Source organism: Vigna angularis, chromosome 3 (genome assembly GCF_016808095.1).
Source record: "Vigna angularis cultivar LongXiaoDou No.4 chromosome 3, ASM1680809v1, whole genome shotgun sequence".
Lineage (NCBI taxonomy): Eukaryota > Viridiplantae > Streptophyta > Magnoliopsida > Fabales > Fabaceae > Vigna > Vigna angularis.
Window position 1 is genome coordinate 6,811,379 of NC_068972.1, and position 22,245 is coordinate 6,833,623.

The window sequence follows — 22,245 nt, forward strand, 5'->3', positions numbered from 1 at the left end:
TTTTTTTTTACATAATATAGACTTAATCATAAAATCTTTCTTCAATTTTCAGTGTAAGATCATTTTCTTTATGTAAAATTGACATATCTCAATTTCAATATACAACATAAACATCTCATTATATAATTTTCTCTCTTTACATCACATGCATATTACAATATAACCAACATATATTCTTATTTATATGCACTCAATTTATATTACATCCTCCATTATAAAAAAAAATTATTTTTGGAGAGACGCATAATTATTCTACACTGAAAAAAATGGTATGCCTCTGAAGCTAAGTTTGTGCCTTTAAGGATCGTCAAGTGGTTGATGAAGAGTGAGAAGAGATCTGAAGTAGGTTATAGCTATGTATAAATTTTATAGATTATACCAATATAAAAGTGAATAAGAGTATTGAGTTTAACTCTATTATCTGAACTTACATAAGGTTGCAATATTGACGTCATATATTAAAATGAAGAGTTGGTTTCAAAAATGAACTTCATCCTGTTAACCATCAATGGGTAATAATGGAAAAGTGATTCAGAGTTTGTTAAATATATATTTATAGAAATAATATGAAGTAAAAATTAATTTAAACTATCGAATTTCTGAAGGGTCTCTTGCAGTAGTTCTTGGAATTAGAAAATACAAAATTAATTTTTAGAATTTTGTTGGTAGTATAGTCAGATTAATTAGATGATAAGATTAACCAACTGTATTGAATGGAAGCAGGTGTTTCTATAGATAGTATGAAAGAGATAAAAATATATGGCAACAAATTGCATTTGCAAGAGTAGGATCCGCTTCCTTTGTGTTTGTTTGTTAGCATTTTACACTCTCACTCCCCTTTTACCTTTTCTTCCTCATCATGATGTTGTCGCTTCATTTTCCTTCTTCCTTATTCTTTCTTTTCTGTGAGTATTGAATTCCATTTTCTTGTTCTTCTTTCTTTCGATTCTCCTTCATCCAATAATACAGTTCTTTTGCCCATAACCGAACTCTATGCAATCTGTCAATGGACATTTACTGAACAATTTTCTTTTTGTAGATTTTTTCTTGAAAAGACGATCGCAAGGAGGATCTTCTTTTTAAAGGTAAAACTATCCTCTGTTGTCGATTGATGTTTGATTTTTTTTTATTGCTGTGATTAACAATGGGAAATGTCTTACCTGTGTTTTGTTGGCTGGGGTTTTAGGTTTGAATCAAAGAACTGAATTAATAAGATTCACAACCACTTTTCCCTGAATTTTTCTTATTCATCAGAATCAACCAGCTTCCACTCTTAATTTTTGTTGTTTTATGAAAGAATGTTACTAGTCTAAATTCAGAAGAACGTGATTTCCACGATAAAAATAAAATAGTGATTATTAAATAAAAAGAAAAATAACTTGTATTGATAGTATAAAGAAATTTTTGCTTTTTCTTATATTTATTATTTTTTATAATAATTATCTTAAGAGTTATTATATCTATTATAATTGATGCTTAATTGGTTAATTGTAATTCTTTTTACACTCACTGTATATAAACATCATTTTATTAAGAAGATTAATGCTTGGGTTAAAATTATTTTTAAATTTTGATTCTTAATTTTATGTACACGGCTAATCTTAATAAATAATCTAATAAGAATGCTTCATGATATTAGTATAATATTAGCTAATAGGATTCTGTCGTAATGTAATATAGTCTTTTTAGTATAATAAGAGTATGTTTGGACTAGCTTCATCGTAAGTATTTATAAATAATTTGATGTGGTTACTCAAACTATTGTAAATGTGGTTACTCAAACTAGTTGTGTTATTCTATAAATGTAATGTGGTTACTCAAACTAGCAAACATGACTCATTGTAAATTTGAAATTATGTTACCATGAGCTTGCTAACCAATTACTTTGAAAAAGAAGTGTTAAACAATTATTATATTCTTCTTGTAGTATATGTTTCTTTCTCTAGTAATTTTTTTTACTTTTACTTTTTTAGCAAGTGTAGTATAGTGGTTAACATTAGTCTATTTAATGTTTATTTAGAAGTGTAGAAGAGAAAAACAAAAGTAAATTTAATTTTTCTATAAATTAAAATTGACTTTTACACAAATTAAAAACAAAAAATCAGAAAAAGATGAAAGGACTTTTATAGATTGGTCTATGCATAAGTTGATTTTAGTTTATAAAACAGTTAATTTTAATTTTGTTTTCATCTTTTCTTTCCTAGAAAGAATTCATGGAATTTCTTCAAATATACTGTTACAATACTAGCAAGTATGTAAAATGGAATACATAAGAATTTAATCTTACTATATCAAATTGAATCCGTGTGCTCTCGGTTTGATGCAGATGTTTAATAGACGGTTTATTCATATGGCTTCTTATTCATCACTGAGAGGGGACAACGTTGCTTGTGTTAATATGGATGCTTCGACATTTTTGTACTGGCAGCGAACATACTAGGCTACGAAGAGAGCAACCGAGTTATAGCTCCATTGAGTAACGGTACATTGATTCGGTACGTAGGATTCTATGTTGGTGTGAGTTGGGCTGATGTCATGGTGTGCATCTGATTTAAATATTCATTGTCAACCAAGCTGCTTATGATGTGCAATGCTTTGCTACTTATTATGATTATAAGTTGTTCTTATTTCACTTTGGATGCATTCAACCCTGCATTTGCAGAGAGAGATGGTTGCCTTCGGAAAAAAGTTGAAAGAAAGACAAATTCAAGAATGGCAAGGGTATGCTTTTGCCTGTGTTATCTGCCTATGGTTTCATTTTTACGCAGGGTCATGATGTTGACTTTTAATTTAGATATTACATAAACTACAAATTAATGAAGAAACGAGTTAAGCAGTATGCTCAGCAAATACAACTTGAAACACTAGATCGCCGCCATGTACTTAAGGATTTCTCAAGAATGCTGGATAATCAGGTCCGTTCCCATCGTTGACTGTTTGATTATTATTTTAGTCAGTGACCTTTTAACATTGCGAAATTTGAGTCTTTTTAATTAGTTCTAGCTACTCAATTTAGATTCTGGTTTTGGATATATGGGTAAATGGATGGTATTCAGTCTGTTGTGTTGTACTGTGTTTCACTCACTTCCTTTGTCAATTCAGATTGAAAAGACTGTCCTTTTCCTGCTGGAACAACAAGGGTTTTTAGCAAGTAGGATAGCAAAGCTCGGAGAGGAACATGAAATTATTCAGCGGGAGCCTCGTTTAAGCAGAATAGCTGAACTACGAGAAGCTTATAGAGCAGTGGGACTAGAGCTATTGAAGCTTCTCTTCTTTGTGGAAGTCAATGCTGTTGGTTTGCTTAAGATATTGAAGAAGTTTGAGAAACGCTTAGGCTACAAATTTACTGATTACTATGTTAAAACTCGGGCAAATCATCCTTACTCCCAGCTACAACAAGTGTTCAAGCATGTGGTAATATGTTATATCCAAACACAAATTTGCATTTGGACCTCTGCTGAATAAAATGCATCATTAACAAACTAAAACTTTTTACTTTCTTCCTACAAATGAACATTGACTGACAGATCCGAACCTGCAGGGAGTTGGAGCTGTTGTTGGAGCTTTATCCCGCAACCTTCATGAACTGCAGAAGTATGAGGAAAGTCAAGGGAGCTTCGTATCAATTTATGATCAGCCTACTCTTCCCCTTCAGGTTTCTTCTACATTGACTTTGTTTCCTCATCTGATGTTAAGTCTATTGTTTTCCGTCAATGTTTTCAGGAAAGTTTTAGTAGCTGCCTCGGAAGTAACACAAGTTTGGTGATTTTCTATCATAATTACTTGATCTTATTTTCAGGATCCTGTTATTGATTCAATAAGAACAGCGGTTGATAGGTTAACTAACTCAACCAACTTCCTTAACTATTTGGGGAAGCATGCACTTATTGTGGATGAGGAGCTATCAGCACCTGTTGATGAGCATGTTGATGATCAAAAATATCATTTTATGTCTCTTTCACTAAACTTAGCAAACACATTTTTATATATGGTCAATACATATATTATAGTCCCTACTGCAGATGATTACTCTATGAGCCTTGGAGCAGCACCAACGGTTTGTGGTATTGTGATCGGGTCAATGGCAGTTGCACAGGTGTTTTCTTCAGTGTACTTTAGTGCGTGGTCAAATAAATCATACTTCAGACCTCTAGTATTCAGTAGCATAGTTCTTTTTCTCGGCAACGCCATGTATGCCATGGCATATGATCTTAATTCGATATGGGTTCTCTTATTTGGTCGTCTTTTATGTGGGTAGGTATTTTTGTATCTTTTATTTGCTTTCATTACATGATACATAAGTTTTGATTTGCAGCATCATTTTAGTTTTGGGAAATATTATAACACTGTTTTGGGTCTAGTATCATAACCATTGTCGGTATCCAGAACAAGGCTCAAGGGAAAGATGAATTTTGATTGTTGTTTGCTAATTAGGAAACTTTGTATACTTTGATTTCCATGTTAGCTTCCAAAATTTGTTCTATTTCACTTGTATAAAGAGATAAATATGTTTTTCATCCCCAAACTATTAATGAAAATTGTATTTTTTGTCTTTACAAAGTATATACTAATTTTGTTCTTGCACTACTTTATAAAAGAATGTAAAATGTTCTCAAGAGTAAATGGTAGCTGATGCATTAGAGTCTATCTGTTCTCTGCAATGCTCTCTCACTGTAATTCTTTTTCTGATGGTGACGGGCCTAAAAGTGAACCTGGAGATGATGAATTTGGTGGTAACTGTCCCCACAAGCACAAAAAAGAGAATTGCAATGAAGAAAGAGTTGTAGTAACCAGAAGGAAACTCCAACGAGTATTTGATGCCAAGAAAATTTTATATTCTTAGTATAAAAACATATTTAGCATCTCGTATAAATATTGCCTACCATCATGAATTATTGGGGCCATTTTACGTTTCCCTTAATACTGAAGCTATGGATATGTTAAGATACTAGTCACATTAAGACTTAGATTCATTCATAAACGTCTGATTTTAATTGCAGATTTGGTTCTGCCAGAGCTGTTAATCGACGTTATATTAGTGATTGTGTACCTACAAAAATCCGCATGCAAGCATCGGCAGGTTTTGTTAGTGCCAGTGCTCTTGGAATGGCCTGTGGTCCGGCATTAGCTGGCTTACTACAGACCGAATTTCGGGTTTTCAATATTACATTTAATCAAGACACCTTGCCAGGGTGGGTTATGACTATTGCTTGGCTCCTATATCTAGCGTGGTTGTCGATCACTTTCAAGGAACCTTCTCGTGGGATTGAAGAGAATCATATACCCCATCAATCCAATACTGGTACAGAACTCATATTGCATCATCCCTTTGCTGATTATTTATATTTTTCTGCTGTGTCCTTACAAGACTGTTTGTATGCATTAATCCTCTGATTTCATTTCTGGGTCCTACTATTTTTTATATTGACTGGATTTTTTGCCCTCTAAGTGATGACAGTCAATACTGAAAATATTTCATTAGTGAAACTGCTATTCGTTTATACTTTTGACCACTGTCAAAATAAATCTAAAACAATAAAATATCACTTTCTTCCACGTCAAAGGAAATGGAGATTGATGCATATATTGAATTATTTAGCCAAGATTTAGTTTTATAATATCTTTGTCTTTTGCTTCATACCTTCAGAAGCACATGTATTGTCAGACCGGAGCCTGTCTTCCTCAGAAGCTTTATAAAACTTTGTTGTTATACTGCTACCCTGTGTAGTATTTTTTGAACCTTCTAAACACCACGATGACGTACTGAATAGATCAAATAAGTATATGTAAAGAAATTGGCAATAGAAACTGAAAAATCGTTGGGAAATATTTACCTGAAAGGCTATCTCTAGTGAAATGGTAAATCTGCTGCCGAAATGTAATGTTTATAAATTATGGAGAAACATAGGTAACACATCTGGCACTAAAGACTAACGAGCCGTCTCTAAAAATTAGAGCCTGTCTCTGTTTCCTGGAGAACTCAGAAAAACATCTAAAACCACATTTTCCTTACTTTATCATAATTCAAGGGTTATCTATATGTTTGTTCTTTCTTTTAAACTAAAACAATTGAAGATGACAGTTCTTTTGCTTGTACTAATAGAAAACAGTGCACTTGAGAAAGGCTTAAGACATCCATTGCTCATCAGTTCAGAAAATAAGGTAGATGAAGATGCTGATCAGGATAATGATGATAGTGAAGAAGCTCCAAAAGAATCTCGTCAGCCAGCCAATTCAATTGGAGCAGCATACAGACTCCTTACACCTTCTGTAAAGGTTTGAGAACAATTCTAAATGTTACAGTTTCAACTCATAAAATGTTGGATTTCCATCATAGATTATGAGAAGCATACGTTTTAATCTCTGTTAAATTTAACTTTTCATGTGACACACCAATACCCCTGTCATAAAATTTGTCAACTAGGCACGTAAATGAATTTCCTTTCATTTATTGCGAAAATGAAACTTAAGAGATGACCTAATTTATATGAATTATTACTTAATAACGAAGTAGCAATAAACTAGATAAAAATATTAATTGGATATTTAGGCAACCACGGAAGCATAAAAAAGGTCAGATGGAAGTTGGTGTTTAATATCTTAGTAAGGTTTATACTGCTAAGTTTGCAAGATGGGCACATTCTAGTTCATAATGTCAAAAAAGATTATTTTGACGTCGAAAGTTTCTTGATATAGTGAATTTTTTCATTCTTATCATAAAGTGATATGAAATCATTTTATCTCAAAACAATGTAGAATTTTTAACATATCCTTCACACTGTATATCCATCTTGTGAGTAAAACTAAACATCAATGAGTAATCCGATAACTTGAACGATGTGGAACAATAAATCCAATAAATATTAAATTTCACTTAAACGGATTCTAACTTAGCTTTGATGTCATGTGAAGACAGTGGTAACCCAAAGAAACAGAGAAGGAAGGCGCTGACAAGATGTTCGAAGAAAAGCAAGCCAAAAATAAGAGCTTGCAGAGAGAACATTTTATTAAGAGATACTCACTGTTTCAGTACATCTAAACAACAGAAAAGCTTGAATATAAAGGATAAAGGAAACAAGACTAACTGAAGCAAAACAGATCTAAAAAGAAAAAACGGAAAGAAGCCATCCTGCGATATCTCTATCACATTCAGCTTATTGTTGTTTTAGATTATTTAGAATTGTGAAATCTTTGGTGTACTGTTTGTTTGATATCACAATTCACAAAGTTCCAATTGAAAACCAGATAAAGGTTTTTCAGCTGACCAACGTTATGTAACATCTCAGGTTCAGTTATTGATATATTTCATGCTAAAATATGCAATGGAGATTTTACTATCAGAATCTAGTGTCGTGACGACATACTACTTCAATTGGACAACAAGCACGGTTTCCGTTTTTCTTGCTTGCCTTGGCTTGACAGTTCTTCCTGTCAACATTGTTGTTGGAAGTTATATAAGCAATATGTTTGAGGACAGGTAAAGTGTAAAAAACCTATGCTTCATCTGATTATCATTCATAGAGCTAAACTATGATCTGGAGTATGCAGAAAGATGCATGACAAATTAATAACAGATTTTGGATTTTAATACTTGAGAAAATGATAAAAGCAAGTTTAGAGATCCAATCCAAGAGATAAATATTTTCACTCATCCACTCATAACATTAAAATTGTTGATACTATTCGTCTACACACTAAGAGATCCTCTTTCTATTTGATCGTTTTGTAGGCAAATTCTGATCGCATCAGAAATTATGGTTTTCGTAGGCATACTCTTCAGCTTCCATGTAATTTTTCCATACTCTGAGCCACAGTATGTCTGTTCAGGGCTGCTTATGTTTGTTTCTGCTGAAGTACTTGAAGGTAAGATCTTAGATTCTTATCAGTGAACTCGCAGGTCTGCTTTCCAATTTATGATGGTGGAGATGCACAAGAATCATCGTGTTATGTCTCACTATGCATAATGATTGAATATGATAATACTTACCATCATCAACACAACGTAGTTTAGCCAGCCACTCTAGCATGTGGTTATCAATCAAATGAGATGTATTTATTCTCTCAAATGCAGAAGTGTCTCTAGAAATACCACAAAAAAAGGACTAAATATTGAGAACATATGGAGTACATTTAGGTTTTAAAAAGTTAAAGAGCAAAAAGCATCTGAATATGGAACATGATGAAAACATATTGGGGTCATTGATTGTTATGATGTTTGACAATGATTTATGCTTTACAGGCGTCAACTTGTCACTTCTTTCACGAGTTATGTCATCAAGGCTTTCTCGTGGAACCTACAATGGAGGGCTTTTGTCCACAGAGGCTGGGACACTTGCACGAGTGATTGCAGATGGAACCATTACTCTTGCTGGCTATGTGGGTGTGAGTAGGCTTCTCAACATCACCCTCATTCCTTCTTTCCTCATTTGCGCAATTTCCATAATTGCAACTTGCTATACCTACAATTCTTTATATTGATTTGGCCTAAGCAACTTTTTTTCTCCCTTCAAATTTTGATCTATCAACTTCTTCTAGCTCCATGAGGTAGTGAAAGAGTAGCTAGGCTGTCCAAATGTAAATTCTTCAGTTCCATGGATTCCTCATGTATCATCCCCATTATTACAATGGTATTATTATTCAGAATACATACAATATAAGAAAAATCCCATTTTTATTACTATTTTTATACTGTGCACTTTACATTATTTTTCTCCCTCAGATATTAATTTTTTAAATGTTTTTTTATTTCTTAAACTTCTTCTACAAATTTTAAAAAATATGTAAATTTGGTCATTATCTTAACTTTGTAAACGATAAAAGTTATCACTAAATATTAAGTTTGAAGATGACTAAAAATTAAATTCGTATATTTTTAGATTTTGGCGGATTGAATTTATGAATTTAGAAATATATAGACAAAAGTCAAATTAAATTATATGAACACGGATATAAACATTCTTTCTTTTATATTTTTCTTATCTGAATCAATTGTATATATAATTTAAAATGATTTTTCTCTAAATGATTGTGTTCTAATTAATATTATAAACATACAAAACATGAAATATTTGTCAATAATTCTATGAGGATTTTGTATACGTTTAGGAATCACGTGTTATATGTAATTTTTATTCTATTGGATAATAGTTGATCAGTAAAAGTGTCATCCATTGAGTCGAGTCGACTCACTATTGAACTAACTTAATTCGGACTACTTTTATCTGAGTTAAGAGTGTTGTCATTTTATACGACCTAATATTCATTAAAAAATAAATTAAGTGATTGATTCATTTAAATATATTTTATTTTAAAATTTGGTTTATATATTTATTATAAAAAATTCAATGACATTATAAAAAATTATCAAATTTATTAACTTTAGTCTCCAGTTTATATAAGTATAGTATTGATACTTTCACTAAATATTAAATATAATTAGAAAGTGAAATAATAAAGAAAAAAAAGTAAAAATTAAACTGTTAATTTATATAATTGAATAACAAATAAATTAAACATTCATATAATTTGAATTCTCTTGAATGAGATTCTAATCATAAAAAATAGAATATCAACTTACAGAAAAAATAATGAATAATTATAATAAAAAATTATTAAAAATACACAAAGAGTTGTTGTAATAAATTATAGGTCAATCCACTCAAACTCATTTAGTTAAATTTAATTTATCCTATATACAAAAGAATTATATTTTTGTATACGGATGGGGAGAATCCTATTATCATATCAATTCATATTTATTATGGTTGATAATAAAAAAACAAAATAATTATATATTTTTTAATTCAATCTATCTCAAATTCATAGTATGTGAGATTGACTCTGAGTTTAAAACCATTTTTAAACTTTATTTATAGGTAGATATGCATAAACCGAATTCATTGGCTATAGAAGTTTATAAACAACGAAGAGCTGAATAAAGAAGCTCGTTTAGAAGGTATTACTTTATTCACGCAGCAATCAAACACTGAAAAAGTTATGCCCATATCCAATCCAAGAAAGGACCTAAGATGAGTTAAAAACTCATTTTTGTAGGACATTTATCTTACAATTAAATTAAAAAAATCTAACCTATAGATCAAAAGCTGGAATAGCTCAGTTGGTTAGAGCGTGTGGCTGTTAACCACAAGGTCGGAGGTTCAAGCCCTCCTTCTAGCGATTTTTGTAAATTTCTTTTTTATTCTATTAAACTAAAATTACTGGTTAGGGAAACTTGAATCTGTCGACATGTCTGGTTTTTTCCCTGACAACCTCAAAACTTAGATCACCCCATTACTTTCTTGGATTCTGGATGTTGACAAAAAAAATAAGAGATAAATAATTAGTTAAATTATATTTATATTTATATTTGTATCCTTATGAAAAAAGAATATAAATGAGTAATTTCCTCAAGAGCAGCTCGTGAACTCCATTTTCTTAAAGTCAATAATGGGATGAAATCTGATTATGTGGGATCCACGTAATGTTTCAACTTGCATCGATGAATATAGTATTTTTTTTTTCATCTGTCTTTTCTTCTGTATTCCTCTGTGTTCAAAAGAATGCCCGTGTTTGCCAATTTATACTATTAACACTGCACCAATGCAATTTTTTATCAAATATAGCACCGAAGCTTAATGCTTAAACAGTTTAATCAAATAGCACTCTATATAACATTTTTCTAAAAATATACATTTCTTTATAGTTTGTTCTTAATTTGGCTGGTTGTCCAGTAGTGTATCTTAGGCGAAAAGTGACATAAGATATCCAAAATTTTATTTGCAACCCCCAACCCAACACTGAACAAGTTCACGGGACCATGAATGAAGAACCCGTGATCTAAACAATCTTGCTCACAGTCACAGCAGACAAAAGAATAGCAGCAACAAAGCAACTTAGCCACACGACAAAACTTCTTCCATGATGACAACGACCCCTTTGGATTCTTCCTCACTCTCTCCAACCAAACGCAACCCGTGACTTCACCAAACTTAAACAAATCCAACTATTCAAACGATAATCTAAGACCTTTTGCTGTTATATATTCGGGCTGTTTCACTCAAATGAATGAAGAACCCGTTAGGTTCTTCACAAAATTTTATCAAAATTAACAATTACGAATATCATTTTGAATCATATTTATGATTTAAATCAAAGAGGGCAAATTACAACGTGTGTCAGTTTTTTTGCGTAGCCATCCATCATGTGCCAAAAGTTTGAAACGTCGCATTCTTGAGGTACATTATTGTGCTGTGTCTTAAAGAAAATGAAATAGGACACACTTGTATTAAATCATCCAATTATCCAAAATTACTGGGTTCTGAAGAGAAAGGGAACAACTATATCTAATGAAGAAATGAGAATATTGGAATAATTTACTTTAGATGAGAACGAAAAGTACACTTCATATCTATAAATCAAACTTTTTCTGTGGCTGTATTTCCGATTATATACTTCATAGAAACCAAATAAAACAAAAACAGTTCATACAATGAAAGAAAATAATACAACGTTTGGTCATCGTTTATCGGTCTCTATTATGTTTTGGATCTCGACACCCTCCGAATCAAAACCAAGAAGCAAAGCAAACGATACAATAAAAAGAAACCGATCAAGATGTAGACGTTGGTCCACCTTTCACTCTCTTTGAGCCCTTTCTTCTGTAGCACGTCAGCCCCGGTGATCATGCACTGCTCGTTCTCTTGGTACCATATCAAACACTTTGACACCAAGCACGAGTACTCGTTGATGAGAAGAGCGTCAAGAGCGTATTTGTACATGGACAAGAAGTGCATGAAAAGCCAGTACTTGGGCAGGCTATCTTTGGAGATAAAGTAACCAGAGAACAGAAAAAACGCTGCCAGAAGCACCGTCAAGAGGGAAGTTCCGGCAATGTAGTTGGGTGCAAGAGAGCTCAAGAAGAGCACGAAGGAATTTGCCATGAGAACTATGACCCAAATGACCAGAACAAAGTAAGCAAAAGAAAGCCATGAGGCACAAAGGCCAACCAAGAAGTAAACCGGGATAGAATATATAACAGCAACAACGAACAAGTAGGGCAAGAAAACAAGCGTATTTGCAATGAGATGAGAAGAGAGCCTATAAACCCCACTGGAAGTTTCTCTTAATATGATAGGCCTCTCGTTGATGAAGATGGGAAGGGTTTCGGTGGTGGAAGATAAGAGAAACGTGAGAGTGAAAGCAAACAGACCAAACCTTTTCTCGATCCCTTCTTTACCAAAACCTATGTTGATATAAATAGTTCCCAAAACAAGCCCCACGAGAAGCGCTTCGGCAGTGTTGGTCAGAAGAAGTTGCCTTGTTCGGTAAATAATCTTCCAAAATCTTACGTAAAGAGTGTAAATCTCGTGCACCCTAGAGCTTTTATACATGATGCTCTCTCTACTGCTCCCTGTTCGTCCACCACCGGGAACCAAATTTAGTGAACTTGAACTTGAACTTTCGGGGGACTCGGGAAGACTGGGTGGAGTGAGAGGCTTAACCTCATTCAAAATCTCCATGGCATATTCCAAGGCATTGAGTTGCTGAGGGACGGTGTAGCCATTAGAGTGCAAGAAGGCCTGTAAGGTGGCAACGGTTCCATGATGAACGACGGTTCCTTTGGAAAGCAGCAAGATCCTGTCAATGCAAGAGAGGATCTTGAAGCTGGGTTGGTGGATGGAGAGGATGATGGTTCTGTTGCGAGAGAGGCAAGTTTGCTTGAGAATCTGCATGACTTTGAAGGCGGAAGTGCTGTCAAGCCCCGAAGTGGGTTCGTCCAGGAGTAAAACGGCAGGATCGTGGAGGAGGCTGAGACCGATGGAGACCCTTCTGCGTTCGCCACCGGAGAGGCCATGGGCGAGGCGCGTGTGGGCAAGATGGGAGAGGCGCAGTTGGGAAAGGAGTTGGGAGACGAGGGCGCGAAGGTCGGGGACGGAGGGTTTGAGGAGGGTGGCGGCGAAGAGGAAGGTTTCGGAGACGGTGAGAAGAGGGAGGGAGTGGTCGTGTTGGGGGACGTAGGAGGAGAGCTTGCGAAAGGAGGAGGGGAGGAGAGGGGAGGAATTGACGGAGAGCGTGCCGTGGGAGGGGAGGGTTCGGGCGGCGAGAATGTCCAGGAGGGTAGACTTCCCGGCGCCGCTGGGGCCGACGACGGCGAGGATTTGGAAAGGGTGGGCGGTGAGGGAGACGTCCTTGAGGATGTAGGCTGGAGGGGTGGTGGTGCAATGGTTGAAGAAGGAAGGAAGTTTAGTGGAGGAGGATTTGGTGTAGCATATTGAGGTGGCGGTTAGTGTGTAGGTTTTGGGTGGTTGTGGTGGTGGTGGCGGCGGTGGCGATGGTGGTGGTGATTGGTGTTCCATGGAGGGGAGTGATCAGAGTGAGGATGGGTGGTGAGATGTATGAAGGATGGGTTAATTTCCATTCGAGTGTTGTTTGTGAAGAGAATAAGGATAATATAGAATGAGACAAGGAAAAAATAAGGAAAATATTTTTTTAATAATTTTTTTTCACAATTTTTTTTTATAATTGTGTTAGTTTGTGATTAGTTGTTTAAAAAAACTAATAAATCACTCACAAATAATTTATTTAAAAAAAATTGTTAACGCATGATCCAAAAAATAATTAAAAAGGTGTTGTGGTTAAGTGTATTGGCTTCTCTGTTTCCGTTATATTTTATTCAACTGAGAACAATTAGTAATGATATAGGTTGAATGTTTATATTAACAATATATGAGAACCCTCAAATTTTTACTTTCCTTTTTTAAGTTTTGGATTCACTTTTTTTATAATATAAAATAAGTAATTTGTCTAAATATGGGGAATTAAAGGTTAATTTAATTCTTGCAGACATCTATTATTAGTATATTGAATTATTCTTGTTACACTAATGTTATTTATCAATGCATATATAGTATTATTATTGTTTTATTGTCTTTATTTTATTTAGAATCTTAAATAGGTCTTGTTTTTGTAAAATTTGAATAATTAGAAGTCTGCCGTGAAATTGAACGAACAAACAGTCGTTTAATCGTGTGTTACGTCATAGTGGCAATGTCCTTGAGGAGAAGCGCAACTTCACACTCCGTCTCCCGAAGCGCCACTGCCACTCTAGTTGTGTATGAGAAGGAGAAGGGGAACACTGATTACTGAAGTGGTTATCGTAATAAGTTTTACAGTATGTTCTTTCCTAAAGCTGATTTAACATACGTGTTTTCATAATTTTTAATATTAAACTACTTTTTAATTCTACATGTGACTAGTGAAAACACTCTCATGTCACGTAACTCACAATTAAACGATGGTTTGTCTAATTTGAAGATTAAACCATTATTATTTATTTCATTGCTGCTTGTTTTAGAGCAACCAAATTCATGTTAAGATAATTGACATTGAAAACACGCAAAACTTTCGTATAAAATATCTTAATCTATTTTACAATATAAATATCATGTTTGAATTTGCTATGATTATCCATCATCACAATAAAAAGTTGTGATTATATTTTAATTTAGGATTTAAATTAAAAATAATTAATTAATTCTAAAGAATATTGAACAGATAATACAACTTTCAAGTTTTGTGGCTGTGAGGAAAATTTATTTCTTTTTAGTAAAACAGTATATCAACTTTATTATTTACCCGGTCTACTCTCATACTTGTTTATTGAATGTTTTATTCTTAGTTTAGAGGATATATAGATTTTTTTACAATATTTTAACAAAATATATTTGTAATTTTCTCCTTGAGTTTATGATACGTTATTATAATAACAAATAATTAATAAATTAATAATAAAATTATATATATATATATATATATATATATATATATATATATATATATATATATATATTATGTCACAATGTTGTGAAAAAAAAAACTTGTGTTCTTTACTTGAATTGAAATCGTTATAAATAGAAAAAATATATTATAACATACTATTTTAACTAGTATTGTCAAAATGAATTACAATCTGCGAATCAATTTGGTCCATCACGGGTTTGAGTCGGGTTGGGTTAGGTTTAAAAAAAATGTAATTTTTTTATGCGGGTTAGTTTTTTAATTATTTATTATTTTGTGTTTCAATATTATTATTTGTAACATCCCGTTTATATAATAATCAATATTATATAATAAGGACGTTAACATTCAAATATAGAGAACAGTCGGAATTTTGACGTGTAATTAAATGTGAGAAATTACAGTCATCCAAAAATAAAAGAAACTGAAAATTTAAACTTGAACAGTTGAAAGGATTAAACACTACGAGTGTTTAATCAAGAAATTCTAAGAAGACTACTCCGCAACATCAGCAACCTCCAGCTCTTGGTCCAAGGAAACTCCACGACAAGATCTGCTCCCATCCAAGTGGATGATCATCGCCAAAGAAACATACCCAAACAACACATAACGAAAACAATGCAAGGGTGAGCTAGATATAAAAGCATGTTATACATATAGCATAGGTAATTAATATAATCATACTTAGATTCGTATAAAAGAACAATTAGAGCATACTCATTAAACCACAATTCACCCACTTACACGACATGCAAAAGTCATTCAAACATGGTAAACTAACATCACAATACTTGTTACTTTATACCCCGACTTGTTACTTTATAGACCGACTCGTCCGGACTAGAATGTATGTAGAGCTGGGGCGGGTTGTGCACTTGTGATGGCCCCTACTGCTTTGCAAAGCCATTGCCGAGGGGTTTCACCCGACCATACACAAGGTTAGTCCGTTACCGCGGAATAGACCTCCAGTGATAGCGTCTACCCTAGGACCTCCCACTACTCCCACCACACGCGTCAATCCTCTCTAAGTGAGAATGAAAGACCGTTGGAGTGTTAGGGATAACCCCCCATATGGAAGCCTCTTACATTCATTCAATACACTAACCGATCCCACCGAGAGATCTTAATTTCCGATTAAATCCTACTATTTTAAATCTCATGATATTTCTTTTGGATCAACAATGTACATCATAAACCACTTATAACCATACACTTCCAACCAATCTGGATCACATGAAGATGCATTCATAAATTGTAACCGAAATATTTAATTAACATAACTTACTGGATGAGAGAAAACATAACAGAAAATATCACCACAGTAAATCCAACCTATCTCTTCCATTCACGTAAATCACATCACAGTATATATTCCAAACATTCCTCATACCTGACAATCTGTTAAGCAAACAACAATAATCAATCCAATACACCTTACCAGACAATAACAGTCCTAAAAGAACCACTAAACAACACAAAACCCCGTAACTCATACTTAGACAAAGAAAATGGCTTTGAAACCATCACCAACAGTTCCGGAAGGGTTCAAAACCTCCAAAACGACTTAAGAAACGTCCAAAACGGACACCCGGAACCCCAGAAACTATCAAAAACAAAGACGAAACAATTTTCTGCGAACACCTCGCGCCCGGGCGCCATAAGAGGGGCGCCGGGCGCGACTTTCTGCGAGACTCTCGTGCCTGGGCGCCACCGGGGGCGCCGGGCGCGAACCAGAAGTCGTCCAGCCCCATACCAGTTGACAGCAACCATTTTGCACCTGTTTTGATCAGTTTGATGACTCTAACAAGTCACAAATGACTTACCTAAGATATCCCAATAGCCCAATTGTACTCAAAATCCTTACTTCCCAAAATCACTACCTCACTTCCTCTCAAAGTGACCCAAAACTCTATCAGCTTGTTCAAAACAGTGTATACTTTCCTTACCTTCCACTTGATCACCCTCCAACATAATACATACATCAACATACCAATCTCAAATATCATTTCAACCCAACCACATCCACAGTCACAAATTTCCAGCATACAGTTCATACAACTCATAGAAAAGATCTAGCTCCCCTTACCTCTTGAAGACTTCCTTTGTGAATCTTTGAATCTATCTTCTCCATGACTTGCAGCACCAAGGTTTCTTTCCCACTCCAGCAACTATGAACTTCACCTTCCTCACTAATTTGTAGCAAGAGTTTTCTCTCCCATTTCAGAACCCAGTAACTCATTTTATCTCTTACGCCTAATGCTTTTCTGAATGGTGCCAAAGTGAGAGCAAAAATCTGAACGTGTTGCTCCCCATCCTCCAAATAAAACAAACTCTTCCCCTTTCCAGGCAATTGGTGCTTCCCTCCTTGATTTCCTCTCCCAAATTCCTTTTTAAAATAATTGCACTTCAATCATACAACAAATGGGTGTCCCCACCACTTAAAAAAATTTTGAAGTTCTTACATTATTTAGCATTTTTTTATTATATTGTAGACGAGCATAAAAAAAAGATGTTTATTTTAGATTTATCTGTTCAAGATTCTAATATTATAAATGGGTAAGTGATACAAATCAATATTAAAAACTTATTTGTTCATCTTTTGTGCTTGTTTTTTGATTATGTTTGGATTATATGATATTGTTATTTTTTTAATTGTCTTTTGAGTTTAACATCATTTTAGAGTTAAATTTATTTAGATTTGGATTAAAAATATATATAATTTTTTTAATTTAAAAAAAAATTATAATTAAGTGAGCTAGTGAGCCAATCCGTTTTGAATTTTTTCAGCTTATTAATAAGTGAGTCGAGTTGGGTTCACTCACTAAGTGACCAACCCGTGATAAGTCAGGTTGAGTCGAGCCACGTTACTCTTTTGACAGCACTAATTTTAACACACTTTTAAACTTATTTGGCACATTATTTTTCATTCTTCTATTAGTTAGTGTGTGAACCTACCATTATAGATAATATGATTTTACACTTTTCAAGTTGTCTCACCTTCTACTATTTTACACAGTTTAATAATATTTAAAATTGTTAACCTTATTACATAATTAGAAAAGTAAATTAACCGAATTTCTCGTCATGATATAAGGTGCTATTGTTTTATGCATGTAATATGAACTTTTTGATCCTCCAACAAATAAAGAGAAGGGAAAACGCATGTTTAAGTTGGTCAAGTAATTTACTTACAGGATTTAATAAATTTTCTTGAAATGTCATTTGAACTGATTTTTTCTTCGATTCTAATTAGGGGCAACATCTGGTCGTTGATCGAGTACTGTTTATTCGAGCATGTTGTTCTGTTAAAGTCACAAGTCACATTTGACGAAAGGTGATGAAACCCTACTTTTTTTCACGACAGAAAATTAATATTTTATTATATTTTTGGAAGTCATACATATTTTTACACTTCATTATCAACTGTCTCGTCCGTGACAATGCATGCATACATTGCACATGCATGGGTGCTTCATTTCGAAAAGCTTCTTTATTTTCTGAATCGGAGAGTTGTCAAGCATTTATTTTTGGTCACTTCAAGGTCTAAAAATATGCATTCAAATTAACTAAGGTAGTTGGGTTTTTATTTGTATATTTCAAAAATATGCATTTAAGTATAAAAATATCTATAGGTTTATCACAAAATAATAAAAAATATCTCACTATGAAAATATGAAGACAAAAGACTCAACCTAAAAAGAATCCTAGTATGAAAAAATCGATTTATTATTTTTAATAAGAATGTAAATTTAGAATATCTTACATAAATCACCTTTAGGTGCTATCAAATAAAAACAGTGCGCTAAACAGCAAAAGTCGAGAGAGAAAAAGTTAAAGTGTGAGGAGATTAAAGAGGTTACTTATCTTCGGTCGTAGACTACATCTTCTTGCACCCCCACAAGTACTAAGTGTACCACAAAAACTATTAAATCCACTCCCACCACAGTAGAAAAAAACTCTAACATCTTCCACTGCATCATAACACCATGGCAGCCATTTCCATCATCAACGGCGAATATAAATTTCATATAGAGAAATATAAAAAAGATGCATAACATATATGAACTTTTTCATTATGCAATCCCATAGTTTCTTATCACATTCCATAGTTTAGAAGAATATTATTGGAGTTTTCTTTTTGTTGATTTTTAATTAGACTTCAAAACTGTTGAATAGAAATTTTAGATTGTAAGAGTTAGAAAATAAAACTGTGTTTCGTATTTTATAATCCATACTTATAAGAACTCTATGAATTGTTGGGTTAGTGAGAGTGTTGGGTTTTTCTAATCCGCTAGATTCTTCGGGCTCAAGCCCACAAACATTCTCACAGGTCAATAATGGACTTATTGGAATCACTTCTTTGGAGACAAAAAATTGATAAAAACATTTAATTTCAGTTGGACGATTGAGGTGTAACTTACTTAGATTAAGGATTTATGAACAACTTTTTTTCATAAAAAATTCTGGAAAATAAAATAAAGTTTTTCTATAAATTTATGAACAAGTTGAAATATAAAATTTTAAGAAATTATATGAAGTAATTTTCATAAATTGTTTTATATATAAAATAATTTTAATCTATAAAGACTTTTTATCTCATTCTTTATTTTTTTAAGATATTTGTAAGAAAATGTATCCAAAGAAATATTATATTAATACTTGATATAGTCCATCTCCAAAATGTGGACCCAATTCGATTTGGGCTAGAGCACACACTCATCCATCATCATTAATATTTATTCGTACAATCACATGCATGCAAACCCAAAGTCAAATCTATTATTATTCATTCATATAAGCTTTTAATAACTAAAAAACATGTCTAATTTTAAGTACGGTTTGTCAACAGGGGGTTCATACAAGTTTTTTATACATAGAACAGTTCACAACTTTTCGTAAATTTAACTTGAAACTAAGGTACAGAGTAATTAAACTTAAAATTACAAAATGGTTTTACGCAATAAAGGAAATAAGTTTATTCAGTATTTTTTTATTGAGAAATTAAAAGTGAAGGGTTTTATGAACAATTTTTTTTTTACGTTTTTAATAAAACTTTTATATGATAACTATTGTTGGACTTTTGGGTATCGTCCAATAATATTTATCCCCTCGCTGTTTAAAACCTTGTTTTGTTATGAGTTAAGTTTGGACTATAAACATGAATTGAGTTTGGAGATTTTAATTAATGATCTAAAGTTATTTAAGTTTGGTAATTAATTGAACGGTTACGTGCACATGGATTGTTTAATCTCGAGATGCATGGAAAGACGAAGAACTCTAATAAAAGGATTATGTCTCACCAACCGCTATTAGGAACGACAATGTACCAAATGCACTATGTTTTCTTAACCTCGAATCTAACGAGAGACATGCATTTGGTGACATGTGGAATAGTCTTTATTGTTTTACGTTTACATGCTTTGAAAAAACTTCCCTAAGATGCAATGAACTAAAACTATGCAATTCAATTCCCAATCACACTGTCTCCCAAGGATGTCATTATCCAAAACAGGAAACATATTACTGGAAATTGGATTCAATGATTTTCCCATCCAAATTTATTTTTATCATCTTAATTACTCAATGAAGGAAAAGAAATCTGGTGAGGAAACATAGCAAATCTACCATTCTCGGAGGACAGAAACACTGTTCTGTCGATGTTTTTGCTGTGTTTCTGGGTGCATGGCACATTCTTTCCTCAAGTTTTAAGGGAATCTACACCCTATTTCTTAATTTCTTAACTAATATTAGGCTTCTTAAAATGGTTCATGGAACCTAGCTTAGGTATTTGTGTTTTATTCTTTCTATGTCAGTTTCGAGCAGACAATGAAGCATCGCATTATCCCCTGCATAACATATCGACCGTTTTTTTTCCTTTCTTCTTCAACCCTTCCCATCGATAAACATATTTTTCTCTTTAGCTCTTTTCTTTCAAAATTCTGTTTTTCTTAATGGAATTATTATTGAACTTATAAATAAATGTTTGATCTTACACACATTTTTACTCATATGTCTACTCTTGGTAAATAGAATAATAATAATAATAATAATAAACAACCGTTTGTCAATTCTCTAATAAATATTTTGATCTTTATCGCTAAATTATTATTTTTCGCATTAAATAAATATAATGGGATTGAGAATCATGAACAAGTATTCTAACATTTTTTTATAGCATTTAATCTTTATGTCTTTTATGAACATTACTTTTGAGATTTTTCTTTCAATCCTTAATTATATCGAGACTTGTAATTCTATTTTTCCTGATCCAATAACATAATTCTTGTAAAGATGGATCTTTTTGTAAGATGATAATTTTCCAAATAAATTACACTCGAAAAAATTTCACATTTGCTTAATTTACCCTGTAATCAAATCAATTAACAGAGAGTTATAGTTTAATTTCTTTTAATGTAGTTGAACTTCAGAATAATTTTTTTCTCTTTTGGTTACTTTTGTTATCGAGCTTGAGTAGAGGTATGTAACATCCCAAAAATACAGCAATAAACTATATATTAGACTAATTTCATTAATAATAATCCAGAATCAGTCTTACACTAAAGTCGAGCGCACGCTCATGACCGAACGGCCTTATAGAAAGGGTTACAAATTTAAGCCGTACAAGATAGGCAAACCTGACCGAACGGTTTACAAAAGAAAATACCGAACGGTCATTCTTAACACAAGGGAAGGTGATCGAACGACCACCTTACAATAACTAGGCAATGAACCAAACGTTCCTACCGCTCGATCCTTACTTCAACTTCTTACAAATTTTCTTCTTCCAGCGCCTCTTCCAGTCGCTCGTCTCCTTCTGCTCACGTCCACACGGATGATCATTGCAATGACAAGGACATACGACAAAACCAGAAACGACAGGAAACGCAGGGTAAGCTTCTGTAATTTAATTCAAGTATAAACATACATTTCTCACATTCAAACACATAAGATACATTTCAACATATGTTTCAATCAAATTCTATTACTAGACTGACTGTCCCGACTGTATGAAATCTGTGTAGCTACGATGTTCGTGCACCCGGGTGATGTAGTAACTGGAATACTCTCATCAGCTGCCACCCGAGGTTAGTCCTATCTGTCCAAAGTACCCCTAAGGACTAGGACCTCCTGCCGTTCTCACACATGACATACCCCCTCTACGTGAGGACGAGTACTCACGGAACATCAGGATGAATCGACAGCTTAGCATTACCACAGTCATACTTTACAAATTCCAATATTCATACATGATTCGTTCCTTCCCGGAACGCTCGTTCATAATTCCAACACATTTCATTTATATCATATTCTTTTCATCTTCCATTATCAATTATCTCAGTTTCATCTTTCATTAATCCTCATCTCAATTTCATCTTTCATTATTAATCATGTCAATTTCCTCCTTGTTCAAAGATTTATAAAGACACCAGATACCGAACGTCAATCCTC

General features: G+C 33.3%; 2 protein-coding genes and 1 non-coding gene across 3 annotated transcripts; 2 read left to right on the plus strand and 1 right to left on the minus strand.

Moving 5' to 3' along the window:
* Window positions 1–705: 705 nt before the first annotated feature.
* LOC108324184 (SPX domain-containing membrane protein At4g11810) lies at window positions 706–8,684 on the plus strand. The gene is made up of 13 exons (XM_017557043.2): window positions 706–905; window positions 1,040–1,085; window positions 2,327–2,495; window positions 2,663–2,721; window positions 2,795–2,915; window positions 3,103–3,414; window positions 3,542–3,655; window positions 3,800–4,254; window positions 5,001–5,302; window positions 6,104–6,276; window positions 7,287–7,477; window positions 7,730–7,863; window positions 8,240–8,684. The coding sequence occupies exons 4-13, from the start codon at window positions 2,669–2,671 to the stop codon at window positions 8,476–8,478; spliced, it is 2,094 nt and encodes a 697-aa protein (XP_017412532.1). The 5' UTR covers window positions 706–905; window positions 1,040–1,085; window positions 2,327–2,495; window positions 2,663–2,668; the 3' UTR covers window positions 8,479–8,684.
* Window positions 8,685–10,102: 1,418 nt separating this feature from the next.
* TRNAN-GUU (transfer RNA asparagine (anticodon GUU)) lies at window positions 10,103–10,176 on the plus strand. The gene has a single exon. It is a non-coding gene; the product is annotated as a tRNA-Asn (tRNA).
* Window positions 10,177–11,420: 1,244 nt separating this feature from the next.
* On the minus strand, window positions 11,421–13,453 carry LOC108324975 (ABC transporter G family member 8). The gene has a single exon (XM_017557940.2). It carries the CDS (start codon window positions 13,353–13,355, stop codon window positions 11,535–11,537), a length of 1,821 nt encoding a protein of 606 aa, XP_017413429.1. The 5' UTR covers window positions 13,356–13,453; the 3' UTR covers window positions 11,421–11,534.
* Window positions 13,454–22,245: the final 8,792 nt, after the last annotated feature.

What these genes read in the sequence shown, in the direction of transcription:
- LOC108324184 (XM_017557043.2), top strand. Translation starts at nt 2,669, where the DNA reads ATGGTTGCCTTCGGAAAAAAGTTGAAAGAAAGACAAATTCAAGAATGG. An exon ending in ACCCCATCAATCCAATACTG is followed by an intron (nt 5,303 to 6,103) that starts GTACAGAACTCA and finishes TTGTACTAATAG; the next exon opens with AAAACAGTGCACTTGAGAAA. An exon ending in TCCTTACACCTTCTGTAAAG is followed by an intron (nt 6,277 to 7,286) that starts GTTTGAGAACAA and finishes GTAACATCTCAG; the next exon opens with GTTCAGTTATTGATATATTT.
- LOC108324975 (XM_017557940.2), bottom strand. Translation starts at nt 13,355, where the DNA reads ATGGAACACCAATCACCACCACCATCGCCACCGCCGCCACCACCACCA.